At 59.7% G+C, this 27350-nt stretch overlaps 2 protein-coding genes across 5 annotated transcripts; both read right to left on the minus strand.

Annotated features, from left to right (window-relative positions):
* Nucleotides 1-51: 51 nt before the first annotated feature.
* SIGIRR (single Ig and TIR domain containing) lies at nucleotides 52-5416 on the minus strand. 4 transcript variants are annotated; one of them, XM_087746685.1, is made up of 10 exons: nucleotides 5315-5416; nucleotides 3232-3367; nucleotides 2756-2942; nucleotides 2533-2663; nucleotides 2208-2348; nucleotides 1938-2081; nucleotides 1758-1860; nucleotides 1528-1678; nucleotides 805-985; nucleotides 52-662 (listed from the first exon to the last, which is right to left on the minus strand). In XM_087746685.1, the coding sequence occupies exons 2-10, from the start codon at nucleotides 3236-3238 to the stop codon at nucleotides 469-471; spliced, it is 1239 nt and encodes a 412-aa protein (XP_087602811.1). In that variant the 5' UTR covers nucleotides 3239-3367; nucleotides 5315-5416; the 3' UTR covers nucleotides 52-468. The 4 variants fall into 4 exon arrangements, with proteins under 4 accessions (XP_087602811.1, XP_087602810.1, XP_087602809.1 ...); XM_087746684.1 differs by having other exon boundaries at nucleotides 811-985; nucleotides 3133-3367; XM_087746683.1 differs by having other exon boundaries at nucleotides 3133-3367.
* Nucleotides 5417-8577: 3161 nt separating this feature from the next.
* ANO9 (anoctamin 9) lies at nucleotides 8578-26574 on the minus strand. Its single transcript, XM_087746687.1, has 24 exons — nucleotides 26396-26574; nucleotides 21719-21784; nucleotides 21367-21483; nucleotides 20955-21091; nucleotides 20601-20650; nucleotides 19943-20001; nucleotides 19650-19732; nucleotides 17724-17858; nucleotides 17518-17614; nucleotides 17077-17137; nucleotides 15897-15979; nucleotides 15357-15461; nucleotides 14647-14811; nucleotides 14522-14558; nucleotides 13827-13938; nucleotides 13482-13539; nucleotides 13205-13302; nucleotides 12834-13000; nucleotides 12161-12313; nucleotides 11675-11822; nucleotides 10891-11010; nucleotides 10567-10660; nucleotides 10306-10418; nucleotides 8578-9378 (listed from the first exon to the last, which is right to left on the minus strand). Exons 1-24 carry the CDS (start codon nucleotides 26399-26401, stop codon nucleotides 9351-9353), a joined length of 2292 nt encoding a protein of 763 aa, XP_087602813.1. The 5' UTR covers nucleotides 26402-26574; the 3' UTR covers nucleotides 8578-9350.
* Nucleotides 26575-27350: the final 776 nt, after the last annotated feature.

A 27350-nucleotide genomic window follows, 5' to 3' on the forward strand; every position in this document is an offset into this window, starting at 1 on the left:
TGCTGCCCATGGCAGGGGGAGACCCGCCGGTGGCACCCGCGTCCCCGCAGATGGACGACACCCGCTTGGAGCAGCAGCATTTTATTGCCACGGGGGTTCCTGTGGGGGAGAGGGTGCTGCAGCCGCTCCCATCGGGCATTTCGCAGCCACTGGGACTGGGGCACGTTGCTTCTCTGAGAGCATTACCCATCCCAACGCTTGTCCATCACGCAGGAAAAATGTTCTTGCTGCCCACGGCGAGGGAGGGGGGCCCAGCACCCAAGGGTGCCCAGGCACTGCGGGCAGGGGTGTCCCCTGGTGATGGTTTTCTACCACAGAGTGTGCTGCCAGAAGGAGCCAGCTCCTGTCTTTCCCACCGAGACCTTGGCTTTGGTCCCATCATAAATCCCGGACTCCTCTGGCTGTGATCTGTGTCCGTGTGGCCCCGCAGGGAAGGGGCACGCTGCCTTTGCTGGCCTGTGGCCCCACTCAGATGTCATCCTCCATCACCAGGCAGTAGAAGTCCGTGCGGGCGCTGTAGTTGCGCGATCCCAGGTCTGAGATGTCGAGCTCGGGTCTCTGGCCGTCCCTCAGCTGTGTGTCCTCCGTCGTGCCGGCAGCTGAAGCCATGGGAGCGCCGAGGCGGGGAGGCGGGGGGCTTCTGAAAGCGCATCCTCGGAGGCCTGGAAGGAGGGGGGAGGTGGGTTTTAGGCAGTGGGGAAGGGGCTAAACCCAGCCCGCCTGCCACGGGAGGGTGAAGCAAAGCCCAAAGGTGACCTGCAGTGCACATCTGCCCCCCCAGGAGAAGAAGCAGGGGACAAGGACCTGTACCAAGGTCCCCATCTGGGTGGAGGTCTCCACCGCTGTCCAGGTAGCTGCTGTGCAGGATCAGCATGGGGTCCTTGTCCTCCTGCAGCTGGGTCTGCGGGTCCCCCATGGTCCCCTGGAAGGACACCTTGCGGGGCAGGGCCAGGCACAGCTCCTTCCAGAAGTCCGATGATGGGGTCTGTGTGGGGCAGGGAGGAGATGAGCTGTGTCGGGACCACCACGAAGCCAAGCCCGGCCCCGCATGGGACTGGGGAAGGCTTTCTGGGGCTCGGCTCACTCTTCCCAACGCTGGGAGCTCAGCCAAGGTGAGGGCTGTTCTCCCGGCATGGCAGCGCGCCCACACGCTGGTGGAGAAACCGGCCCGACCTGCTGAAATGCTCCCGAGGGCTCCAGCACCCAGCCTGGCCCTGAAATGGCCACAGCAGCCACGGGCCAAAGCTTTGCTCTGAGAGCTGGGGCTTCAGGCTGGCGCCTCGGCTGGGGGAGACCCCAGAGTGGCACGGGGCTCCTGCAGGTCTGGGGAGCGAGCACCCAGATCTGGGGCTGTTTCTGGTGTTGTTTTTTAAAATTGCCTCTAAAAGATGAGTGCCCCAACCTGCTTTTTAGGAGCACTGAAGCACAGGGAGCAGCCCTGGAGCATCACGGGGAGGCTGACACAAAACAGGGGTCTGGGGATGGAAATGGGGGTGCCAGCGGGACGGGGTCCTGCTCCGCTCTCACCATGGAGCCAGCTCGCCACACCAGCAAGGTCACTGCGCTCCGGTGCTGCTTCAGCAGGCTGATGGCGGGGTGGGCGATCTCCCGGTACTGACTCTCGAAGACAATGAAGATGGGTTTCTTGGAAAGCTCCAGCAGCCTCCAAAGCCCTTCCCTGTGAGACAGGCACATGGCAGGAGGGCAAAGGACCCACTGGCCCCTCTCCCCCGGCAGCAGGCAGGAGCTGCTCCTACCTGAAGCTGCTGTTGCACCAGTCTTGCTCCAGGTATGCGACGGAGAGGACCACGATGAGACGCCGGCACCGGCTCACGTTCATGATCAGGTCAGCCGATGGCTCTGCGGGCAAAGGGATTTCAAGCCCCCAGGTGCTGGTGTCGCACCTCTGCCCGACCCCACGCGGGTCCGGTGCCTACCGGAGTTGGGCAGGATAGTTTGCTCATCCAGGAAGAGCTTGTAGCCGTAGCGGTTCTCCAGCTGCGGCTTCACAATGAAGTGGACAAACTTTCGGTCATCCGGGGCGGTGGCGTGGGAGACGTAGGCGTCGTACAGCTTCCCGTCTGGGGAGAGCCACGGGGAAGGGGGATGTAACGCCGGGGAGGGCTCTGCACGTCAGTGAGCCCCTGGCCCAGGGGAGGCTTTTCCCAAGGTGGGCACCGCCTCCGTGCCCTTCTCCGGCAGCTCACCGTTGATCTCCAGCTCGCCGTAGCGGTTCCGGTACCAGAGGAGCACGCTCAGGCGGCATCGGACATAGAGCCCGGCCAGAAGCACCAGGAGCACCAGGACCAGGAGGGCTGCCAGCACCGCGGGCACGTGCCCTGCTGCCTCTGCAAGGACGGGGAAGGGCACGCTGAGTGTGGCCGGTGGCCCCTGGCCCAGGTTTTCTACGTTTGTGCCGCAATACACTGCCCTGGGAGAGGCAGCGATGATCCCCATGGGGCTGCCAGTCCTGCCCTGTGTAAGCGGGTCCTCCTTGGAGGTGTCCCTTCTCTGTCCCCGGCATGTCCCTACCCACTCGCCGCAGGGTGAAGGTGGCCGTGGCGTTGCTGACCCAGCAGGCAAACACCCCAAAGTCGGCATCGTGCGTGAGGTTGAGCTGCAGGACGCTGGCGAGGAGCCGCTCCGAGGCATTTTGGGCAAACCTGGGGGGAGACAGGACCGCGGTGGGCTGGGCCGTGCGGCGACCCATGCTGACAGACAGACGGATGGATATCCCCCAGAGCAGGCTCCTTACCAGGTAGTGTCCTGGCTGCTCTCGCTGCCCAGCCATTGCCCGTCTTTGCTCCAGGTGGGGACGGGCTCGCAGTGCTCCGCGGCCGCCCAGTGCACGGTGCAGTTCAGCGCTATCTGGGTCCCCAGCGCCAGCTCCAGTGTCTCATTGGTGGCCGGGGCAAGGATTTTGGGGGGCACACTGCAAAGGTCTGGGGGCACAGCAGGAAGGGGGTTTCGGATGGGAAGGCTGAGCCACCTCCCAGCTGGGCGGGCAACTGTTGTAGCCATCCCGGCTTCCCCAGAAAAACAAGCTCTGCCGCGGGGGTCTGGCAGTGAGCAGCGCTTGCGGCTGTTTTGCAACAGGCTGAGCTGGTTTTTGGGGCTGGGAGAGACCCTCACCCACAAAGCTGGGGCGGCGAGCCGGACCCCTTGCCGTGCCTGCCAGCCAGGGGTCCTTCCCAGCTGAAAACGGGTGAAAGTTTTGATTTTGCAGCTTACCTGCCATGGCGTGCTCAGGCGACGTGCGGGGGAGCTGCCGGCATCACCAGCGGCCACCTGCGGCAGGAGGGCCCCTGTGGCACAGCGTTGTCCCGGGGGCAAAGTCCGCCTGCCACCGCCGCAGGGCAGGCTGGGCCTGGAACAGATCAGAAACGGCTCTGTGGGCGCTGGCTGCTCCGGGCTGGGCTGGCACAGGGAGCGCCCCGGCGGTCCCCATCGCTCCCCGCAGTGATTTGGGTCTGGAGGGCGGCGGGCGCCGCTCTGGGGTAAAGCCAGAGCCGTGTCCCAGCTACGGCTTGGTGGCCACTGTGTCGCCTGCCCTCCCTCCACAGCGCTGACTCACAGCCTGGCCTTCCCGACGGCGAATTTACAGGCGGGAGGTGATTAATGACCAACCGGGGGCTGCAGGATGTTAAAAAAGTGGCTTCGGCTCAAACCAGAGGCCAGCAAGGGGAAAGGAGCCATGTGTGTAGCTCAGCCACGGGGCGTGCGACACCTCCCCGTGAAACCACGGCGAGCCGCCCCCGTGGCCGCATTTGGGGGGCTCAGTGGGCCCCCCTTCATGCTACCAACACCCCAGCTTGGCTCCAGTGCTGCTTCCAGCCTGCCGTGCCCATTGAAATTGCTAATTAAACAGCAGGGCGGTTTATTTATAGAAACACGGACTTCCTATCTCGTGAGCTCTCATAGCATTGAGCTACGCCAAGTGGTTGCTAACCTGCTGCTGTGCCCGGGGAGAGGCACAGCCGCACGTCGTGCCGCGGGGGCAAGGGGAGAGCGTGAGGATGGTGCGGGGGGACCGGGGGGACCGGCCCCCGGCTCGGCTGGCATCGTGCGATCGGTGGCAGTGCTGCTGCAATAGCCCCGCGGGAAGAGGGGGCCCGGGGAGGACACCCCGCACCTGCCGATAAACCACAGCGGTGCCAAGGGGCACTAGGAGCAAACGGCGAAGCAGAGCCCGGTGCTGGGGTTGGGCTCCTCTGTCCCCAAGCACCCGCAGAGCCGCCGGTGCGGGCGGTGTGTCCGCTGGGGCCGATGTGGGAATAACAAGGTTGTCACGTTGCCGGTGTTTCTGCAAGGCAGCACGACTGTAAACACATCCAGCGTAACTGCTGGGGCCAGGAGGGATAAAAATCTCTCTCGGCTGCCTCTTTGCCACAGAGCTTCATTGCTTTTGGTTGCAAACTGGTTCTGGGTAGCAGCAGGGCTGGTGAGGCTGGGCTCGTCCCTGGAGAAACGGCGTCTCTGCTGCTGGTGCGGAACGGGAAGGGGGGAGGTCGGCAGCGCTGCTCTGCCGTGGGCAGCGACGGAGGCACCTTGCTTCCCTTTGGCACAGCAGCCCTGGCGCCGGGCGTGGGGTGAAACTCTGGGTCAAGGTACGCGAGGGACGCTTATAACGTGTTCAGCTTGAGCAGCTGGAAAGCGATTTATACCTAAAGTATTAACTGGGTTTCTCTGTGGCCAGGGATGGAAGAGCAAGGGATGGAGACGAGCCAGCCCGCCCGGCTTTCGCACGGGGAAGGGGATGGGAGATGCTTCACCAGGGTGGCGTGGGGCTTTCTCTGCCTGGTGGGGATGCTCCGGCTCTGCTCGGTCCTGCCCGGATGGGTCGCTCGTAAATCGTTTCACTCTGATGGTTGGAAATAAGGAAGCCCCAACAAGGTGCAGACTGGCCGGAGACCTCGGGGAGGCCCTGAACGCCTCCCCGCCCCGTGGAGAGGCGCAGCCAGCCAGGGCCCCTTTGCTCTGGGGCGTGAAATGGCGCCGGGTGCCCAAAGGGCAGCTGGGTGTCAGGGCTGCTGCCTGCCAGGGAGGGAGGAGCACAGGTAACAGGCAGCAGTGCGCTTCTGTTCCCTGCATCTTGGGGTTGGGGACACCCCGGGTTTGTAGCACTCCACGCACGGCAGACGACACCAGGGTGGCATGGTGGCAGGGCAGCCGCAGGGCTGCGTACGCCGAGGGGGAAGCGGGGCCAGAGAGCCGGGGGGGAGCAGCAGGGCTTGTGGGGAGAGGGCGAAACCCTGCTGACCCCGGCTGAGACGGCATCGACGCGGAAAGGGACGCGGAGGAGAGCTGCATTTACCTTGGGAGCTCCCCTGGTGCCCCGGCCGCAGGCCAGTCGCCTCCCTGTGCGCCGCTCCAGCCGACTGGACCTGCCAGATCACTGCTTGCTTTTCCTCTCTTTTTTTCTTTTTAAATAATTTATTTATTTCCCCCCTCCCTGGTTCAGCCCCTGCCCTGCGCCAGGCTCTCCCGCCGCCCCAATCGCCGGGCGCCAGGCCCGCAGAGGGGTTGGCCGTCCCTCCTCCCGCTGCTCCACCTCCGTCTCCACCTGAACCTGTGGGGGAAAAAAACCAAATAACTCTGGCTTTAGGAGAGGGGAAAAGGAAAAAAAAAGAGGAAAAAAAAAAAAAAAAGGAGGGGGAAGGCAACCCACCCAGCCTGCTGGCCCAGCAGCCCCGGGGAGCCGGTGCACGCAGGTTGCACAAGGCTCCCGAGGCAGAGGAGGAGCCCCCCGGCTCTCCATGGCTGGAGAAGCCCATGGAGGTGTCGGGGCAAGAGGAAACCCGCAGCCAGCACCTGCCGACACCGGTAATACCAGCTCCCCGGGCCACGGCGGCAGCCGGGGGCTCGCACTGGCGTGTGCCTGGGGGCTTTGGGGCGTCTGTTCAACGCAGCGCCGCGGGGAGAGCCTGCGTTTTGGGGCCACGGTTTGCTGAGCACCGGCAAACTCGATACTCTCAGGCTTCATTACAGTGAGTTACTGATGGCGGGCGGCAGGGGGAGGCCGGGCAGCCGATGGCTCTGCCCACGGCGCCTTGGGGTCTCCCGTCTGTTCCCTTCTCCGTGATTTTAAAAGCCTCTTTGCAAGGTGAAACCGGTACCGCAGGGCGGCTCCTCCGGCTGGTGCTGGCCGCGGGGCACCGGGCCCAGCCGTGGCCGCTCGCGAAGAGCCGCTGCCCGCTTGTGCTAATGACCGAGGCAGCAACGGGAGGCCTGGGCTGCGCTCGTACCAGCGCCAACGCCTGGCGCTGCAACCGGCCTCAGCCGGCGCAGGAGAAACCAACCCAACCCGCAGCCACTGAGCAGGGAAATCACGCGCTTTGGGGCCAAAAAGGGGAGGAACGAGGGTGTTTTCCCCCTGCAAGGCCCTGGCGCAAGCGGCACGGGAGGCTCGGGGTGGTGTCGGGGCCCTGGCACCTCTGCCAGGCTCCTCAGCAGTGGCTTTCGCAGCTCCCTGCTGGGACCGGCTCCTTCAGCTTCCCACAGTCCCCGACTTGGAGAAAAATGGTTCTAACTTCACCTTTGCAGAAAAAAAAAAAAGAAATAAGCCTGCTCCAGCTAAGACTCTGTCTGTCCTGACTCTGAGACTGAGTCTGACAGACTCCAAGCTGAGTCTGTCCTGACTCCGGCAGCGCTACGGGGTCAGCAGCGGAAGAGCTGTGACCCTGCCCTGGGCTTCGACAGAGCTGTGCCCTGCCAGCAGGCCATGGCTGGGGTCGGCGCGGCTGGGGAAGGAGGTGGCTCTGCCCCGGCTCGGATCTGAATCCCCTGCCAAAATCCTCTTGAGCGGAGGCTGTCGCCTTCAGACCCTGCGCCACGCCGGGGCCGGTGAGCCCGTCCTGCCTGCTGTTGCACGCTGGCCCGAGGTGAGCGGGCGCTGCTGTGGCGCGAACGGCTCCCTGCGAGCTAGCGGGTGAGTGAAAATTCCTGTCTAGCGTGAGCTCGCTAATAGCCAATTCTCGATGCATTTAACAGCTTGCAGCTAATTAAATTTAAGCTACTTACTTAGAGCTGCCAGGTGACTGCGTTCCAAGGCCATTGATACAATATGAAACCAGGGTTCGCTTCCAAGACCCAGAAACGAGAGTATTGCTACAGGCTGAGGTGCCACCAGTAACAGACCCTTAACCACAGCCGCTGCTTCTCTCCGAGGAGGCACAGCAGGTGCTGGCTTTTTGCTCTTAAACCGGGGCCAAGGACTCCCCAGGTGCGCGGCTGCTCCGAGCTCTCAAGCGAGCTGAAAGCGACGTGGCCTCTCGCGCCCCGTGCAGCTTTCTACAGCGAGAACCGGTCTCATCACAGGAAGACGCGTCACTGCGCAGGCTTGTACAGCGCCGGGGCTCTAGCCACAGCAGGGGCTTGGACCAGTCTGACTTTTAATTACAAAACAAATCAAATCAGCCCTAATGAAATAGTTGTTCCTGAGCTGTGGTGCTCAGGTTTGCTTCTCTGCGTCTTTTGGAGCTCCTTCACGCTGTGGCACCCTCGTAGGTCCCACGTCTCATTCCCTTTATCCCCACAATTCACCTCCGACACAGGAGGCTCCTATTGCCATTTTACAGAGGAGGGGATGAAAGGGTGGAGCTGGAGGTTAAACGCACAAACCAGTTAGCAGTTTCTGGTTCTTGTAAAGAAAAAAGACTCTAACGCTTTGAAACGCTCTAGTGGATTTGCCCTGGAGTTTACAAGGACCATAAGAAGGCTGGAAACAGCCACGGTCACCTGTCCCATGCTACTGCCTTCCTCGTTAGCTGAAATTAGGAAAAATTAAGAGAAAAGCTTTGTCCCCGTGCATTGCAAACCCAGCTCAGCGAGGCTGCGTGGGCCTGACGTGAGGTGGGGGGGGGATCTGGGCATCCAAGGGCTGTTTGTGCACCCGATGCCGAGTGAAGAAGCACGTGTTTGAGGGCACGTTATCGTTCCTGGGCAGCGTTACCATTCCTGGGCAGCCATGACAAAGACTTTGTTCCTTAAGGACAAATAACCCTGCCTCGAGTCCGTAAATGAATTGCTAAAGGTAGAGCCGGCAGAGAGCACGGCTAAGAGGCCGGGAACATGCGTGTATGAGAAAAGTCGGGGTGCTGGCTGTGACGCCGGCCCCCGCGGGAGGCAGCCCCGGCTCTCTGCGGCAGGCAAAACCCGCTTCTGTCTGCAGCTGCAGGGAGCAGGGGCGGCCGCAGCCCGCGCTGCGGGGCCGTAGGGCGAGAGGTGGAGGAACCGCAGGCTGGCGGGGCTCGGGTTTAGGCTAGCAGGTCGTCCTTTGGAGGAAGAGATAACCCTCACCAGCCCTATCACTCAGGATTTTCTGTGTAGCTCAGTATTTCGGTTACCCCGGCACATTTAACAGGTGGTTTTCCCACTGTGCACAGCCAAAGCGCCAACGTCTTTTAAGTGTCTCAGCAGCCGGTGCCCACGCTCAGCCCTGGCTGCGGGCTACGCACAGGCGCTTCACCTCCAGCCTTTTTTGATTACCCACGTTCGGACAAAAACGGTCTGGGGGGACGATTTCTTTGGGGGATGCGGATGGCAAAGGAGGGAGGCAGGGATGACACCAGCGTGAATACAGCGACTCAACGGCAGCTGAAGAGCTGGCCGCTTGTGCCTGCACGGGTGTGACGTTTATTTACCATTTCGCTCGTGGTAGCTGAGCCAGGCACAACTGTCGGGCGTGCTTAGGGCAGATGCAGAGGCTTGGCAGGGCCCGGAGCGAAACGCAGGCAGGCTGACAACTGCATTTTTCCAGTGTCCGTGAAAACAGCGGGTTGGAGCCGCAGCCAGGCGGCAGCCGTGCCGAGAGGAGGACTGTGCTGGCTGTGGTGAAAGAGGAAGGACTCAAGTTGCTCGGCAGTGCAAGAGCAGGGAGGTCACTGAAGGCAACGGAAAAAGGAGCCAAAGTGCAAAAAAAGCTGGAGAGGGAACCTGGAAGGAGGGAACTGGCTTTTCCTGTGACGCCAAGCTGCGCGTTAAGGCTGTGATTGATGAGGAAGCCAGGTCATCTCCTGCAGACCAGCGTCACGCTCGCCCGACGGCGGCTGGATGCTGCACTGAGGTTTGTCCGTAGTGCCAAAGCTCCTTGGCGTGCTGGGAAGGCACCGTCCCCGGCTCTGCCACACCTTTCTTCCTCCTCATGGCCATGCAAGTCAGAAAGCATCCTGCTCCTGCGAAGCCACCGTCATGGTGTCGCTTCCCAATTCAAGTCCCAGCTCGGCCACAGCCGGGGTGCGCGGCCCGTCTCTGCAGGCGGTGCCGCGGTGGTTCCTCCCGTGCCCGCGGCACTGCTGGGCTGGGGAGGGGGGCTCAAGTCCGTGTTTCTCCTTCTCCTCAGTGAGCGGTGGCTACACCTCGGTGGAGTACTCCATCATGCTGGGGGAGAAAGGAGAGGGGCGTTGGGGAAGGGAACTGTCCGAATCGGGAAGCAGTGGGGAGGTGTGGAAAAATATTCAGGGTGGGAACAGGGCCTTTTGCCAAAAATAAATGGAGAAAAAATGACACGCTGTTGGTGGAAAATCCCTGTTTGTGGGAAATCCCTCCGTCAGCAGGAAGCCAGAGCCTGAAAGCTGAACTGTGGCAGCGTGGTGCTTCCTGAGCCCCGCTCGCCTCTGCTCTCGCCTGGATTTTGGGGGGCAGCTGGGGTGGGGGGCAGCTGGGACAAGGCGGCCGTGACGAGGGGCAGGCTGAGCCCTCCTCCAAAGTGGGGCTCAGTCCATGAAGGACAGCAGCACCAGGGCGGCCCAGCCTATGGCTCTCAGCTACATTTCCAACTGAAATATTTAATTTTTTTTTTTAAACAAAGTTTAAATGGAAAATGTGGGCAAAATTGCTCCTTGTTTTTACTTGGAGCTTTGCTTTTTCTGAAGGAAAAGCCAAAGCCAAGCAGATCCTTCCGCTGGTGAGCTCCAGTATTGAAGGCCTCAGGTGGGACTCATTGCACTGGCTCTGAGTGCCTAAAAGCCAGGCACCTGGGCTAGTGAGTGAGGCCACAGGCATGGAGGGAGATGGATCCTCATTTATGGGTAATGCAGCTCCTCTTAAGAAGAACGTTTTCTGCTGTAGGTCCCAGGTAGTAGAGGCTGGGCTGAAAGCTGGGGGAGAAGCTACCCTGAAAAGGGTGATGGAGGAGCTGCCCTGAGGATGGGAGCTCACAGCCCCACCTTCTCCGTGGTGGTGGTGAGCACTAGCCTGATCGTGGGGCTCTGGAGCGGACGGAGCCTGCAGCCAGGCAGGTCTCCTGCTGCAGGCCGTGCCGTCTCTGAGCACGGCAGCCCCGACGCCTTCTGGGGCATCACCCACCTCAGTTCTTTACGAAGGTTGCTGTGTTTTCTCTCCAGAAATTGATTCTTAACCGACTGAGGGACATCGGGGACGTACCAGGCTGCGATCAGTTTGACGCACAGAGCCACGTGCTGCAGAAAGCAAAGGCAGCCGCCGGGCACTGAGGAGCTCCCCGGGCTGGTTAACGTGGCCCGTGCGAGTAGCATGGACCCAGCCTGTTCCCCTCTGCCGCTATCCCCCCGACTGCCCCGGCCTCATCCTGCCTCCCCAGGTGCTCACCTCAAAGAGGATGAGGAAGGCAAGCCGGGCTGCGAAGATGTGCCAGAACTGGACCGTGTAGCTGTAGTCGTCGGCGTTCCTGTAGTCCCGGTACCTGCAGCACAGCCCCGTCGGTGCCAGCCCAGGCTCCCCCCGCGCCAGGCGTCGCGCCCTGCCTCGACTCCCTCCCTGGGGGTCCGAGAGGAGCCCCGGTGGCTTCCTCCGCACGGTTGCCTCCAAGCCCTGCTCTACCACCTGCCCGTTCCCCGGTTGCAGGCTGGATGTCACGGTAACGGGCTCGGGATGGGGGAATGCTACCGAGCAATGGCCATGGACTGCTGTTACCTGCACTCCTTGATCTCGCTCCTGACAAATGCCGGCAGCATTTCAGGCACCTTTGTGTGTGGCTCGAAGTCCTGGATGCGGAAGACGGAGAGGCTGTGGTTGATGTAGCCAGTCGAGCAGCTGCAGGGGAGAAAGACGGGGGTGGAGGGGGTGCTCCTGGTTCGTGGCCACGCTGGGGGGTTGTGGCATGCCCTAACCCGAAGCTGCAGCTCTTGTGTCTTCTAGGGGACTCAAAGGCCTCTGATTGCTACGAAGCCTGTCTGTCTGCAGCTTTCGTTTCTACGGTTTCCCTGGTGTGTGGATTCTCAGGTGACTAGTAGTATGGTTGAGCAGAGACTGTAGCCTCCCATTTTGGGGAAGCCAGTCCCCATCTGGGGCCCTCCCTCCCCTCCCTAGCTACCTGTTTTCACAAAGCCCGGGGGAAATGAAAATCTCTGAGGCTTCTGTCCAGTTTGACTGAACTTGGCTAGTGAGCCAAGGCTTGGAGGAAAAGGGGGAGGGCAGGAGAGAGCATGGGCAGGCACCCAGGCAGTCCTGCAGCTCTCCAACATTACATGGTGCTCTTCCCATTCAGGGGTACCAGTTTACCCACCACAGGGATGATGTGAGCAGGAGGCCGGCTGGGATGCCGAAGACGGTGCCACCTGAAAACCCTCCCCTGCTCCCCGTTCCCCTGCCCCACAGCGGGGGAGCGCTCAGCCACCTCGCACTTCTGCACCGGTGGCGCTGAGGCAGGCAGGGAGACCGCAGGCAGGGCTGCGAGCAGCCGACTGGCAGCACTCACTCTATGCCAGTGCTGTTTTCCGTCATGCAAGGGCTGTATGTGTACTTGTAGACCTGCAAGGGAATGAAGTCGGACGTGATGGCGATCACCAGTCCGTTCCCGATGACAGCCAGGATGCCGATGGCCTCCAGGACCTGCAGCCAGATTCCTGCGGGAGAGGAGCAGTCGGTGAGGCCCCTCTGACAGCTCACTGCTGCTGTTCAAGGGTTGCAGACCAAGCCCCAGCTCAGGGACAGGTTTGGCATGGCCAGAAGAGGTCAAGGAAGGAGGCCTCCAAGCTGCCCCTCAGCATCTGCAGGGTCTGAAATGCCTTCTCCTTCCCCAGTCCACAGCTGTCCCTGTGCTCTCCTGCCTCCGCGGTGAAGTGATACCAGTCCCTGGCAAAGGGATGCTCGAGGGCTTCACGCTGGGGAAAGGGCTTAACACCAGCACCGTCTGCGCAAGCAGCAGCGCTGGAAGGAGGGTGCTCCTCGGGCCCCATCTCACCAATGTCATTGGCCTTCCTGGGCACCATGCGCCGGCACAGCCGCATCATCTTGATGGCATCCAGGCGGATCTCGAAGAGGTTGTTGCAGAACGCCAGCAGCGGGGCGAGGGGAAAGGCAGCGACGAAAATGGTGGTGAAGCTGTACTGGATCACTGCGGAGGGGGAAAATGCCAGGTGCTGGGGTCAGCCACCGCAGAGGGGACATCCCACCAGGTCCTGACTGCTGTCTGTGTTTGTCCTGCTTTGTGGCTTGTGTCAGAAGGGCTTTGCAGGGGTGAAAGGGGGAGATAGACCTGTTTTGGGGACCCCACACCCCCACGGGAGACACCCAGCTCTCACAGGGCTGTTGGAGAGGGGGATCTGTGGGGGCCCCACAGGCCAGCCGGGCAGAGGGACCGCCCTGGGGTTACAGCCATCACCTTGACACTCCTGGGAGGAGAGGAAGGTCCTAGGCGGGGGCCCAAGACCAACACAGTTGTCTGCTCTCCCTTGTTTTGGGAATGATCTCCTTGGTGTGCTAGAGCTCTTGGAGCAGGGCTGGGCATGGAGCTGGGTCTTGGAGCTCTCCCTTGCCTATGTGTGGGCCCCCCGGCATCAGGCTCTCTCCGGCCAAGCAGGGCACGTGGCTCTGCACCCAGCATCCCTCCTCACTCGAATCCCTGCCCTACATACCCATCTCCAAGAACTCGTCAAACAAGCTGAAGATGTTGACCTCGTTGAGTTGATAGTTGCTCAGCCACTGCTTTTTGCAGGGGTCCTCGGCCTCCTCCTCCTCTCCTAACATCATGCTTCTCTTCTTGGGGCGCCGCTGCTTCTTGCGTATCTTGTGGGCTATCCAGCTGCAAGGGGAGGGAGCGATTTGTACGGCTGCCTGCAGAGGACAGCAGGGCTGAATGGCTGCCAGCGCCAGCCCTGGAGACCCGAGGAAGGAAAAGGAGGAAATCTTGGCCCAAAGACCAGGGTTACTCTCTATAAGAGCTGGGAAGCTGTCCTGAACGCGCAGGAGCACCAGTGAGCACAGCACAGGCTGGAGGAAAGCTTACGGGACGAGATACTCCATCACGTTGCTGATGGTCTGCTTGAGCAGCATAATGATGGCCATCTGGATGAAGAGGTCAGTGATGCAGCCGCTGGGGTGGCACTGCGAAGGGACAAGAGGAGTTGTGCCCTGCCAGCAGGGCGGCCAGGCCCGAGGGGTTGTTTGGCCAGGGCAGGTACTATAGGAGGAAGCTGAGATTCCCAGAGCCTCGCTGGGCAGGAGGGAAAGGAAGAGTAGGAGTTGTGGTGTGGGGTTGGAGAGCTTCATGGCAAGTCCCTCACCTCCTCCAGCCTCCACTTGCCAGCAATGCGCACGTAGTTCCCCGGGTGGCCGTTGATCCTGAGCAAGGAAGCAACAACAGCGATATCTGTTGAGCCCCACTGCTGACCCCCTTGGATAAGCATCCAGGTGCAGGATGGAGGGCAGCATCCTCTGGGCACTGGTGGAGAGGCAAGGGGCTTCCCCCACCCACTATGCCCACTAAGTCATGGCCCTCCTGAGGTCCCAAATGGTGTCCCTGTACCTGGTGGGGAGGGTAGAGGGAGTGGGCTGTCCCTAGACCCTGGGGAGAGCTGGGGATGTATGCCCCAAACCCAGGCTCCCCTGGGCCCCCAGCCACCACTCACCGTCCCAGGAAAAAGGCGATGTAGAAGAGCGAAGAGAAGTTTGTGAAGAACTGGAAGGTGAAGATCTTCACAGTGAAGTTGTTCTCACGCTGGGAGAAGGTCCGTGGTTTCTCTGGGGAAGGGAGCAAGGTTTCTCTGGGGAAGGGGCTTGGTCACAGAGCGGTAGGACCTTGCCCTGCTCCCCCTTGGATGCCACAGCAGCTCTTTGAAGGTTGGAAGGGTGTCTCTGTCCCTCATGGAGCCTGCCCTGCCCTTCACCTGAGCCCTTTGATGGAGCTGAGCCCAGCTAAGCAGGGAGGTCCCTCAGAGCCATGAGCTGGGGGAGAAGGGGCCCTTCAGCTGGGAGGAGAACCATGCTGTGAGCTCTCCTGCAGCCGTGGTGGCTTCCCGCTCATGCTGGCTCTCAGCCCCGTAGGTGACTGCCCCTCCAAAGCGTAATGTGGCTGTGGGACAGGCAGCTGGCAGCATGTGGGCCACCGATGAGCTTGTTGGAGGGCTGCTGGCCTCCCATGGGGACCTGCATGGCAAGAGCTGCCCGGTAGATGCTTTGTGGTGGTGGAGGAAGGGAAGGGGCCAGCAGCCTGGCTGTGTTTGGGGACCAAGGGGGTGCTGCGCTGCAGTCCCTGGGTACTGCCGGGCAGCTCGGTGCCGCGGGGTGCGGGCGCAGGTGGGAGACAGCCCCCAGTTTCCCTTACCCAGGTCGCAAAGATAGAGGGCCACACGCCTGTTGACCTGCAGGAGAGAAGTATAAAACGAGAGGGGAGGGTTGATGGTGGAAAAGCAAAGAGACCTGCTGCCCGCCCCGTGTCTCGCTCCACACCTTGGTCATGATGACAATGGTGAGGTAGTGCAGCACGGCCCCCGTCATCACTGCCATCGTGGTGGCCTGCTCACGGACAAACTCGAAGTTGCTTTGGGTGAAGAGAGCTGTTGCTATCACCCGGTAAATGACGAGTGCGTGGGCGATGCCGATCAGCACGGCAATCTGTGGAGGAGGGCAACAGGGTGGTGAGAAGCCATGCATGGAGGGCACGTGCCCCATCCCGCCTGAGGACCATCAGCCCTTCAAACCCTGCCTCTCTTCACCAGAGCTCATCTGGACATGGCCTCAAATGCAAGCCAGTGCTCTTCAGTTAAGTGTGAGAGGTTCGTAAGGTGGATGTCTCCACCTAAACTACTTCTAGACTCTCTCCATTGGCCCACAGGGAGAAACGAGGGTGTCAAGGGTTTGCCTCTTCCTACCCTCTGTGTTACTGCCTTGATCCTCACAGCCTTCCACTGCAAGAGCAGAGCCTTCAGCCCACATCCCCAAAGGGTGGTTGGCCTCTGCCATCAGCACAGGGAGCTGTGAGCGTAGGGAGGCCCCTGGATCCTTGTGATGGGCACGGGCCTGCCCTAACAACCTGGTTCCTGCCTTTGTTCCAGCAATAGGAGGCTCTGAGGTGCTGCTCTTGCAGCAGAGTAGGGAAGGAAGAAGGAAAGCCCACGTGCCCTTAAACCAGATCTTCCTATGTTTGCCCTGGCACGTACCATCACCAGAACCAAGAGGAGAACGATGGTGCTGCGGAAGTAGGAGTGCTGGTACTGCCGAGGTTCATGCTGCAAATTATTGATCAGCTCCATAGCCAGCTCCTCCTTAAAAAAAAAAAAAAAAAATTCAAAAAATGGGAAAGAAAGGGTCCAGCAGAGCTGTGCCCAGGTAGTGGAAAGTCCAGGGGTCATTGTGTTTGTGGACATATGGGATGAGCAGCACCAGAGAAGGACAGGGATGAACACCCAACCCAACCCACAACAGTGTGGCCAGTCCTGATTGAGTTCAAGCCCTTGTGCAGGTGGAGAGGTGACTAGCAATGGAGAGAGGTGGCTAGTATCCGCTTAATTCTCTGGAGGGCTCTGTCTCTCCCAGCGCTGTCAGGTGTTGGCTTTGCTGTTTAACTGTCTCCATTAGATGTTTACATCTACAGAGAATCAAGCTGGGCAAGGGGGTCCCCGTGATGTGTCTTTTCTGTAGGTCCAGCTGACCACTGCCCTGAAAAGGGAAGCACAAAGCAGGAAAGACGGGATCCTCACCTCCTCCTCATCCCACCTGTACAGGTCCCAGTCGGTGACCACAGTGGCTCTCTGCCTCTTCCACAGCTCCAGGAAGACGGTGGCTGGCGGGGGAAGGAGAGCGCTGTGACACTCGGGGGTGGCTCTGGAGACGAAGTCACCCCTCCGTCCCACAGAGCGGGACGGATAGCCATGTTACCATCCAACCTGATGGCAAATCAGCCCGGTCTACCCTTGGCCCATGAAAGGCAGGGAGCCAGCTCTGCATCTCAGCCACCGGGAAGGACCCTGGACACGCAGCAGTGAGTGCTGTGGGGATGGAGGGGTGCAGGTGAGTTTTCCCAGGGAGTCAGGCCAGCTCTGGTGTCTGTAGGGGATTTGGCATAAACCAGAGTAAGCACCAGGGCTGTTGTGCTGCGGTGGGTGTGTTTACATGGCACCAGCCAAACACATTATTCTGGATTAATGAAAAATACACCTTTCAAGTGGAGCAGCAGGTATCCTGCACTGCACCGCAGCGTGGCTACACCACTGCAAATCCATTTACAACCACCCCGTCTGTTAATCTGGATTGACCTTCCTGAGCTTGGCCCTGTGTAAACCAGCCCATGGCGACAGGCAAGACTGTGTCCGTGACCTGCTAGGACCGTGGTCTTGCAGGTGAAACACCCGGCCCACACCTGCGGTGGTGTTTGTAGCTGAAAGGGCTGTCGTAAAGCCAAATGAGATGTGTAGCTAATACGGTGAAGGGATCACATCAGCTCAGAGCCCAGTGGTCTGCCATGCTTATTCCACAGCAGCTAAGAGACCGTGCCGCAATCTGGGAGGGTTAATGAGGGGTCTGGCGGTCCCTCTTTCCTGCAGCCGCAGCTGCTGATGGAGCTGCTGGAAAAGCCCAGCTAGAGGGGCTGTTGGGTGCGCTGCGGGAGGTTGTGGTGGGTGAAGGAGTAAAAGCTCTCAGGCAGGACAGGTAAGGAGTGTTTGGGGAGCTGAAGGAAATCGCTGGGGTGATTTTGTCCCTTGCCTTGTCTGGAAGGGGAGCTGATGGCGCTGGAAGTGGAGGAGATAAGGACTAAGAAGCCCCTGAGTGGTGAAGCTGTGTCGGTGTCCCATTTTCCTCCACCTGCTCTCCCCCTAAGCCACAGTGGGCTCCTCCCTCTGCCAAGCTGCGTGCGCTTGGCACCAAGACATCGACACCTACCCCAGATCGCCATGAACATGGCAAACAAAACTGTCCCCTCGTTGTCAATCATGTGAGTGACCTGGAGAAGACCAAGGAAGAGCGTGATGGGGGCAGTGGGGTGCGGGGGCTGTGGCACCTCGGGGTCTGGGGGGAGGCCTCTGCGCTCAGCGGTCCTCTTGCCACCCTGGTCCCCCCCGAGACAGGTAAAGATGCTGCAGGAGGGCAAAATGCAGGAAGGGGATGGATGCTGGGACTTGTTAGTGGTAAAATCTTCCTTGGCGGTGATGGAGACCGCCATCTGGCTATACCTCCTCCTTATTAGAGGTTGGCGGAGGTTTCCTGCGTGTTGTAGCCAGTTTGCTGGGGTAGCTTTTCTTTCTAGTGGTGTGGGAACAGCACAAGCCGGGAGCGTTTCCCCATCCTTTGCCTTGAGCCTGTCTTGGGAAGGGGGCTGCCTACCTTGGCGTAGGTGCAGGTGTCGGAGAGCAGCCAGAATGGGCACTTCTGGTCGCAGAGCGGGCACATGATGGTGTCGCTGGCTTCACAGATCTCCTTGCTAGAGAGAAGGGCGTAGAGGGAAGCAAAGGGGAACAACAGTGGCTCAAAGCCGCGTGCATAGCAAAGGCTCGTGAACGGGATGCGTTTGGCATTCCCAGCTGCCTTACCTCACCTGGCTGGAACTGAAAACAGTAATCCCAGCCACGAAGATCACCATTCCGACCACTGCAGCGATTCCCAGCAGGCAGGTGTACCAGCCCAGCCAGGCGAAGTACAAGGCCACCTTCTCACCAAAATAGCACCTAGAAGGAAAGGTGAGACGTGGTTTGCTGCCATCAGAAGAGACCACGTTGTTCGGGGCCACTAGAAACTGCTCGTCCCCCCAAAAGGGATATCGGGTCCAGGAGGGGCAGTGCTGTCTGCGTGGCTGGGGATGTTGTTGGGACGGGGAGAGTCAGCCCAAAGGAGTAGAGGAGCTGGAGGAACCCCAAGCGTGCAGCATTTCCCAGGGGGTTTCAGCAGCAGCAGTGTGTGAAGGCGAGCGAGCTGGCTCTCCTTGCGCCCTGGCTGCATGGCAATGCAGTGAAGTGCCTCGCGGGCGTCACTGCGGGGCTGCACGGCAAAGACGGGCTGAGAGCGCGGCGCCGGCTGAGAGGTGAGCACGGGACGGAGAGCAGCAGGAGGCTGTTGGGGGGCTGGCTCGCTCCGCACCGCGTGGTGCAGGGCACGCTGTCCTGCGGGGGTTTGGAGAAGCTTGTGAGAAGGCTTCTCCTGTTCTTAGTCAACCTGGTGGCTGAGGAGTGAGATTTTATTTCTTTTTTTTTTTCTTCTTTTTTTTTTTTCTTCCCCCCTTGGTTAATATGCCACAAGGAGACCCACTCTTGCCGATGGCCACTTCCCTGTGAAGCGGGCACGGTCCCACGAGCCCTGCTTCTGCCTCTCCGTGAGGGGAGCCCAGAGGGTCTAACTGAAGGGGAGATGCCTGCGTGTGCTCATATTGACCGTATGCCAGGTAAGAGGGGTGGGAACGGTTGAGAAACCGAGTCACGATCCGTGTCGACAGAATAATTTTAGAAACAGGGGGCTCGAGGAAGATGAGGGAGGTGCGGTGTTTCTCAGACCAGAGCAATTTCTCCTTCTGGGCTCAGCTATCTCCCTGCAGCACTTTCACATCTCATTCTTATGGTGGCAGTATCTCAGTTTTTCTGGTGCGGGGAAGAAGGTTGGAGGCACGGGTAGGAAATGAAGGTAACTACTGACTGGTGGACCTGCCTCCCCTCCTGTATTCCAGAGGAATTAACTTTCTGCCAGCAGTGAAAGGTGGCATTGTTCTCCCTGGCCTTTGTTTAAAACAAACAAAAGACCCAACACTCTTCCCACTGCCCCCAGTGTCATATTCAGCCGCTGAATCCGTTCGTGATAGCGACAGATCAGGATGCATTGGCCTTAGAAAGGATGAGTTGTCTGACTTTGTGCACCACGGAGGCATCAAGCGTCCCTAGTGCCTCTGCTAGCCTCGTGAACTCTAACAAACATTTAAGGAAGGAGAGCATGCCTCCATTTTAACATTTCATCTCCCTAACAGAGCCCGCTGACAACTTCATGAAGTGGCATAAAGTTCTTTTTGCCCTCCTTCCCCTGACCACAGAGAGTTAGTTTTCTTCCCCTTTCAAAATAAGGGCTGTGCTCTCCCCTGAGCGTTAGCGTGGTTACAGGAGCCCCTTGTTGCCGTCAACGCCCCAGGTCCCGCCTCGGGCCGGACATGCTGCACTGATGCTCTGGTCCCACCTCGCCTTCCTTTTGAAGGTGGGAGTGCATGGCTGAAAGCGAATCGGGCTAATTAAAAACCGCGCAGATGCGGGGGCCGTTCCATGCTGCAAAACTAGCAGATGGAGCTCAGTGCCACCTGGATACCCCTTAGGGTAAGATCTTTGCAGGCTTCAGAAGCAGCCCAGTGTGTGTGAGAAGAGCCAGGTTCAAACTAATGATTTAAAAGAAAACACAGGAGCCTGGCAAAGGGCATAAAGCTCTCGGGGTTTCAGGTGGGACTTCTTGCTTAGAAGGATCTGCCGTGCCTCTTCTGCCTGTGTTACCTGATCTTCTCAATCGGCTGTTGGCAGAATATATCTCTCCAGCGAGCCCATTTCTCCTTTAGGAATTCCCTTACCTCTTCTTTCTGGAGAGCAGAGAAGTTGGTTGGATACAGGAATATCAGGGCAACCTCAATCCCCAGCCCAGCTCCCAGGCTGCTGTCGGGAGCTTTGTCCTGCCCGTCATCCAGAGAGGTCTTGAAGCAGCCCCAGTTACCCAAAGGGCTCCCCGACCCGGTCTTGCTCCTTCGCCTCTCGTGGCCTTTCCTCCCAGGCACCCATGTGCTCAGCCTCACCTCATGCAGGGGAAACGTTGCCTCAAAGACCTTCTTCTTCATCAGGTCGTGCAGCTTCTCTGGTAGCAGAGCAGAACGGAGAGGATTAGTGAAGCTTTGCTCTGGCCCCAGGTGCTCCCTGCCAGGCAGAATCACCCCAACCCTTTTCTGGAGCCTTTGAGGAGGGAAAAAAAAAACCCCAAAAAAACCAAACGCCTGGGAGAGGCTGAGCTACTCAAAAGGGATCAGCACTAATCCTTGCGGTTGTGCTGCTCTGCCGGGCTGCCGCAGGCTGCGTTGTGGCTGGCTCTGGGAGCAAGCCAGGTAGGCAGGTCCTTAAAGGCAGCTGGAAAGGCAGCAGCCTGTGCTGCCCTGCTTGTCCTGGGGTGTCAGAGAGCGGTGAGCTCTTCTGGGGACGCAGGAGAGTGGCGGTGGGCAGCTGAGGCCAGGGGTCTGGGGAGAGGGAGTAGAGGGCTGTTGTGGGTTCCCGCAGTCCAAATCTCCCAGCCTCTGGATGCAGCAGCAAATTTCCTTCTCTGAGCTGCACCCTGGCTTTCTCCCCACTTCTGCACCCTCCCCCGGGGCGGCGAGGCAGCTGGGGATGCCCGCGCCCACCGCAGGGCAGGAGCCTTGCGGCAGATCCCGGTGAGCATCACCCCTGTTGGCCCCGTTCCCTTACCGAGGTCGGGCGTCGTCGTGTTCTGCAGGATGAAGTTCACGATCCGTATCCTGAGCAAGGAGAAACTGTGGTTAAAGGCTGCTCTGGGGACACAGACTTGTGTTGTGTGGCCCTGGAAAACAGGGGAGGGAAGGGCGAAGGTGTGCACCAGAACCCAGAGAGGGAAGGGGGGAAGAGATGGGGAGCTGGCTGCGGACAGTGGGAAGCTGGTAGCTTTGCACAGGGTAGGTGGAGGTGGCCTTCTGCGGGAAATGGAAAGCCTGGCACAACTGCGAGCGGAGCTGGAAACAGATGCTGGTGCGGAGAAAGGGGAGTGCAAGATACTGGAAGGCAGTAGCCCGGCTCAGCACCCACCTGGTGGTCACTGGTATGTCATGATGGGCGTCGGGGTCTTGCGGCCTGCTGTCGGGGTTCCTCAGGAGCCACTGGTATTTCCGGAAGATCTGTTTTGGGGCACGGACTCCATAAAACAGCTTCTTGTCCTCAATTTTCTAGTGGGTGGAAGAGAAGGGCTGTTAGAACAATGGTGGCAGAGCCAGAGGGGCAGGGAAAGGGGCAGAGCCGCAAGGGCCAGGGGCCACGCGAGTCCTGGGGCTGGGTCTCCCCTGGTTGAGCAAGTGGTTTATTTTCCAGCACTGATATGGTGATCAGCTCAACGGTTCAGGTCTCTCCCATCTTCTGGGAAGCAGGAGCCCAAACCAGGCTTGGATCCTGGGTACCACAAGAGAGCTACGTATCCGCTGCCTTTCCTCCTACAGCCCCTCACCTTGATGGTGAACCCCTTCTTGCTCAGCTCATCCAGGAACTTCTTCCTCTTGATCTCCTTCTCGCTGCCCACTTCGTGGATGTCGCTTACCAGGACAAAATCCCACTTCTCTTCATCCTGCCCACAGAAAACACCAGGGAATTCAGGGGGGTGGCAAGCCGAGAGCTCTGCCTCTCAGTGCCAGCCTCTCAGAGGTTTGGACCTTCATCATGACCATGTAGAGGTCCCCTGGGACTGGGAGGGGGCAGGAGAATGGGGGTGGGGAAACTGAGGCAGCTGCTGCCTTGAGACTGCCCCGCTCCCCTCTGAGCTGTGCTGAACTCACTGTGAGTGCAGAGGGAGCAAAGCTTACCGGGGGGGCAAATGGGTCCGTGTCTTCGACAGGATAATCCCTCCAGGGTGTTAACAGAATATCGTCCTGCGGAAGAGAAAACCAGCAGAGGCTTCAGCGGGCTCCCTGGGAGATCCCGCCTCTGGGCACGGAGCAAATCTCTCCCTACAAACGTTTGGATGGCATCACGATGCCCTGGGTCGGAGCCTGCCGGGGGCATCGGGATCCAGCTGCCCCGCTCCGGGCGGTGAGCGCAGGTGAGCAGTGCTCTGTTGTGGTACACGGCAACCTGCCCATCGGCAAAGCCCGCCTGGCGTCCAGGTGCTCTAGGGTGTGTCACTGGTCGCACTTGCCGTCCATCGAAAAAGACAGAGCCCATGTCGATAAAATTGCGTTACAACATAAGATGAAGATCCACCTGGCCCAGCTTTGCTCTCCCGGCAGGCACGAGGGGGTGCCCAGGGAGCAGGGCACGAGCAGGCTTCTCTGAAACCCCCACAGGCTCCCGCTCTCCAGTTTGGGGTCTTCCTGAGCCAAACATGGCTTCGTGTTCAGGGATCCTGGCGGGACTGCTGCTCCACGAGCACGGGCAGCCTCCTCTTGAACTCACGTAATGCCCAGCGTTTATGGCACCCGGGGGTCGCACGGGAGCCAGGCAGGAGGAAAAAAAATCTCCCTCTGCTCTGGACTTTGCTCCTTCTTGTTTCCCCAGTTGTCCTGACATTTGTACTGGAAGAGTGTCAACACTTCACTCTCTCTCCATGCTACTGTGGTTTTTACAATCTTTAATCAACCTTTTTCCCTCTTCGGTTGTTCCTTTCAGATAGGGCACTGTTAGCTTTTTGGCAAGGGTGGGGAAGGTGGCTTTAAATTCCAGTGAAGGGAGAGTGGGGCACGGACAACCAGAGGCTCGTGCAACCCTGCCGGCTGCAGCAAAGCAGGTGAAAAATGAGTCCTTGGAGGACACCACGGATGCTGCAGTCTGCGGCCGAGGGACAGAGAGGGGAAGATGAGCTGCTGACGTTTGGCTTCTGCCCGGTTCCCTCCCGTGCGCTACAGGCTGTGAAGAGGGAGGCTGCGCAGGGGCGAACGCAGCTCTCACCTTCACTATTTAAGCCTGATTATGCTCGGACACCGAAGCGGTGCGGCTCTGCGGGTGCACGAAGCAAACAAGGCGGCCCTGCGGCAGCAGCTGCCTTCTGCCCTGCGTGATTTCCCAGCCTGGGGTGCCCCTCCGCCGAAGGATGCTGCAGCGAGCACCCTTGGGTGGCCTGGACCTGGTGGGCGTCCAGAACTGGAGCAAATCAGCTTCGAACTTTGTCCCTGTCCACTATGCCTGGCTTCCCTGACGTGATCTCAGCCTGGTTTTGCAGCCACAGTTCCCTCTCAGGCGAGAGGGGATTCATCCCATCAGTCTTTCAATGGATTCGCAAGAGCACGCCGGGCTCCCGATCCCAGTGAATGCCATGGGTTTAACAAAGACACGCTCTGGAGGCCATACTGTGACGGGGCAGGGAATGGATCCCATCTTACAAACAGCATTTTGGGGTTTTTTTGCAGTTCTCTGATGTGACTCATGGTGCAGCCCCACGAACAGTTATGCTGCTGTTCCCGAGGGCACGGTGACGCAGCGCAGAAGCGGGAAGGAGCTGCCAGGGGACGGGGATGTCATCAGTCAGTATTGACACCAAAGACGCTGTGACCTGAAACAGCGGCCAGCCAGACAAGTTGATCCAGCTGTAATCTCGGGAGCAGAGTGCTGGTGGTGAAACCATGCCCTGATGTAAGATCTGGATCCCAAGCTTGCACTGAAGAATGAGGCCATGAGAGCAGGAGAGACCGGGATGAGGAAAGGGCAGAAATGCCAAATCCTCTCTCGCGTGGAGCTGGGGCCCTGGCTTCCCCTAAAGCAAAAGGGCCACGGGGAGACTGACCAACAGAAAGCCAAAGTGAAAAGGCTTAAGAAGAGGGATATTCTCCCCCAGAGGTGCTGTTGTAGTAAGGACCAGCACTTCCCACTGCTAAACGGTGCCCCAATTTAGGCCAAGATGCAGAGGGGAGGTTGTGGCTCTGTGCTCTGCTCCACCAAAGCCCTGAGCAGGCTTTGGGGCGGGAGAATTGGGTTTTGGCTCGGGCTGGTCTCCCCAGGTGGGTAAGTGCCTAGCTGGTGCGGCAGCTCGCCCTGGCCCTGGCCAAGAGCCCCTCTCTGGACACAGGGGAGGGAGGAGGAGTCCCGCCGGGGCTCTGCCCCGTCTACTGATGCTCTGATGCTGGTGCAGATCTGGTGTGGCACCATCTCTCCGCAGGGCGCGTTGTCTCGTTCCTGCCTGGCTGGTTTCTCTCAGCCCGCGCGTGCACCAGCCTCATCCCGCAAAGGCTGCCTGCTGGGGCTGCCGGCCCTCCAGCTCCACTGGGGATCCCTGCAACGGGGAGGAGGGTACCCTCCGCAGGTGGGGGGGCTCAAGCTGTTCCTAGGTGCCACTGGGGTCAGCACCTCCACACGGCTGTCCCGCTGGTGTTAACCCCAACAGAGCTCGGGACAAGGTGAATGGACCCGCTAGCACTGCAGCTTCTGTTTCCAGTGGCTCCCAGCTCCACTGTCTGCAGGCACGGACCCCTGCTCGGGAGTCAAAGCACCCTGGGCAGCACATCCATTCCCGGGAAAGAGGCTGATGGGATTACCAAGGTAGGCTCACAAATGGGACGCATCCAGCCATGGGGCTTGGTCTGGGTGGGCAGGCTGGGGGGCTGGCGTATCGGAAGCCTTACCCCCAGACCCCCGATGGTGCTACCAGCCCCTGCCCGTGCCTCAGGGCCCCCCGCGGGGAGAGCGTTGGGGCTGAGCCTGCGGAGCTTCAGCAGAGCACCCTTCCTGCACCAGCACTCCCAGTCCTACCACTGCGGGTCTCTCAGACCTGATGCAGCCAGATCCTGCCCCTGCTTCTCCATGTTCCTGAAATAGCAAGCACTGATTTTAATCCCAAGAGGGACTTGTTGCTTTCTAATTTTCCAGCCAAGCCCTAAGAGTCGCTGGGGATGCTCCTCAGGCCGCCCGTGTACAGCGCTCCAGGCGATAAGGATGTCGCGGTAGCGGGGTCTGGCTTTTCCCTGTGTTCCCATAGCAACGCGCTTTGCCGCCTGGTACCCGCTCTGCAGGCACCGCGAGCGCCTCTGCGTGGGATGGAAAAATGGGGAGGAATTTGTGAATTATTTGCAGATTAGCACGGACAATTCCCAGCGCCCACCTCCGGAGCGGTAACACTCAGCTGCCGAGGGGGATTTGCAAACCGGTGATGACGGAAAAGCAGCATTTCAGCAGGTTTAATTCATTACGGTGGCTGCTGGATCCTCGCAAGGCAACGGCTGCTTTAAGCCGTGGCTGCTCCGGCTGCTGTGCAGGAGCCCAGCCTGCTTTCGGGGCCAGATGTGGCCTGTATGCGGGGACAGCTGCAGAAGGCAGGGACTTTGGAGCACTAGTACTCCCACACCTATTTTTTTTGTCCCGGGGGACGAGCGACGCTGTCAGATTGTGGCTGCTTCGCTCTGTCAGCACAAGGCAGTCAGACCGGCCCCACGTGCAGGCGAGGCCACCTCTGCTCCGAGGCGGTTGTATAAACCCTGGACTCTCATCTCTGCTATCAAGGCGGACGGTGCCTGTTCCGCTCTTTCCTGCCCGTGGCTGGAGCAGGATTGGAAGCCCGCTGGGCAAAGGTGTAGGAGAAGTAACCTGCACAATGAGAAGCAGGAATTTCCATGTTAAAAAAGGGTTTGCGTGCCCTGAAGTGTGCCTGTTTCTCTCCGGCTGTACCAGTGGGTCCTCGTCCCCTGCGCGAGGTTGCTGGGTCCTTCAGAGAAACGGTAACAGGCACCCGGGGGCTGGGGCTGTCACCACCTCGGTGGGTAACTTGGGCAAAGGACCTGGCAGGATCCGGCATCCTTGTTTTCCTTTCTAGTCGTGGATCGGTGAGGGTTTGGGTGGTTCCCCTCACCCACACTGGGATGATCAAATTGCTCTTATCTCATGCATGTTTCTTGCAAATGTTTCCCTTAGAGTGCCTCTGCCTTACCTCATCGTTTCCTAAGAAATACGACGATCTTTAATTGAACAGGCAGGCGGTACACCTGTACATTAATCAGCTGCCCCAGTTTTAGAGAGTTTGCCTGTTTTTTTGAATAAAAGAAAACCGCATCTTTTCTTTCAAGCTAGAGAGACAAAACTTCACAGCTCCCCCTCTCCCCTTGCTTTATCTCAGGTGCTCCTGAAACACCTGGGGCTGCCCCCTCCACTGCCACACGCAGTGCCTGGCTTTGTACAAGCAACAGATCTGGGCTCAGTCCAACCCATCCGCCTCCGGCCCCTCTGGGCTCTGGTACCGACGCCGGGGCCGCACATGGGCCCCCGGCCCCGCTGCGCCTCGGGGTGGTGCGGGGGGCTCGGCTCTGCCTCACTCCCCGGCCGCTGCCGCTGCAGAGCCCGCGGCGCGCCCCGCTTTCCCCGTCGCACGTTCATGGTAGGAATGAGACTGCTGACTGGAAAGAGGAACGGGAGTTTTGTAGCGCTTTTTGCGTGCTTTAAAAGCTGAAAGCACACGAGTGGTAGAGATCGAAGCTTAGTGTCCCACGTTTCCAAGCTACAGGTGGCTGAGAGGTGCTGAAAAGCAACCTCTTGGAGATAGCTGAGCAGTTTCTGTTTCCTACCTGCATGGTGGGGAGCCTTTCCCGTTCCCCCTCCCTCCTGCTCCTCCGGGCAGGTCTCCGGGAGCTGTCGGGCGGGCGGCGTAGCCGAGGCCGCAGGCGGGACCCGCTGCGAGGCTCCGGGGGTTTCGCCGCAGAGCGCGGTTTCCTTCCCCAGCTCCTTCGCCCGAGGTCTCGTGTGAACCCAGCGGGGACCCGACTTCCGTGTGGGACTCTCGCCTGCCTTGGGAGGGAGCCGCCTCTGCCTGGCAGCGGGCAGGGATCAAGGAGGAGGTGAGAAAGCTGCCCTGCACCCTCGCTCGAAGGAGTGGCGAGCCCAGTACCGCCCAGCGGAGCGGGTTCCCCGTGCCAGCTCCCGTGCTCGGCCACCCCGTCTTCCTCCTCTGCCCCTCCGGGAGCCGGTGCTGCTGGCTCTATCCTCTGACCATCCCCAAAGAGGCAGCACAAACGGGCCAAAAGGAGGAAGGAAGGAGGTGTCAGCAGAAGCTCTAGGAAGCGTTAAACTATTTCTTACAAGGAGGGGGAAAAAGCCATTACACCTAAAAAGAGAAAATAAAGCTGAGCTGTGCATAAGCTGCCTCCTCGGGGTGAAGTCTGGGCTCGGCAGAAGAGGTTGGATATGAGAGTAGGGGATGGGAGCAGCACGGGCTTTGAGAGGGGATGGGATGGGATGGGGCCAGGCTGAGTTTGTTAACAGCCAGGACAAGGAGAAGAGGCAAAGCATGAGCATCCAGATAAGTGAGGAGAGACTGCTCCGCAGCGTTTTCCACTTGAAGGCAGCCCCCTTCCTCCCTGCCTGGGACAGTGGCCTGGCTTGCTCTCCACCGCTTTGATTTCCCTGGGTGCCCTCCAGAAACCCTTCTGTGAGCCGCAGCGAAAATCTGCCTTCCTGGAAGGGCTGAGCAGAGACCGAGAGATCCCTTCTTCACGCCTCGCTGGCTGGCAAAGCGGCACTGGA

This window comes from Nipponia nippon, unplaced genomic scaffold, assembly GCF_047370975.1.
Source record: "Nipponia nippon isolate SJK-2023a ecotype South Korea unplaced genomic scaffold, ASM4737097v1 scaffold_10, whole genome shotgun sequence".
NCBI classification, from domain to species: Eukaryota; Metazoa; Chordata; class Aves; order Pelecaniformes; family Threskiornithidae; genus Nipponia; species Nipponia nippon.

Bases quoted from the DNA above. Each gene is read 5' to 3' on its own strand.
- ANO9 (XM_087746687.1), bottom strand. The intron at 21,484-21,718 runs GTAAGCTTTGCT...TTCTGTGGGCAG, and splicing joins CGGACCCATTTGCCCCCCCG to GATGAAGAGAAGTGGGATTT. The intron at 17,615-17,723 runs GTAAGGCAGCTG...CCTTCTCTCTAG, and splicing joins TTCAGTTCCAGCCAGGTGAG to CAAGGAGATCTGTGAAGCCA.
- SIGIRR (XM_087746683.1), bottom strand. From the start codon at position 3,238: ATGGCAGGTAAGCTGCAAAATCAAAACTTTCACCCGTTTTCAGCTGGG. The intron at 2,664-2,755 runs GTAAGGAGCCTG...GTCTCCCCCCAG, and splicing joins AGCAGCCAGGACACTACCTG to GTTTGCCCAAAATGCCTCGG. The intron at 663-804 runs GTCCTTGTCCCC...CCCTCCTTCCAG, and splicing joins AGATGGGGACCTTGGTACAG to GCCTCCGAGGATGCGCTTTC.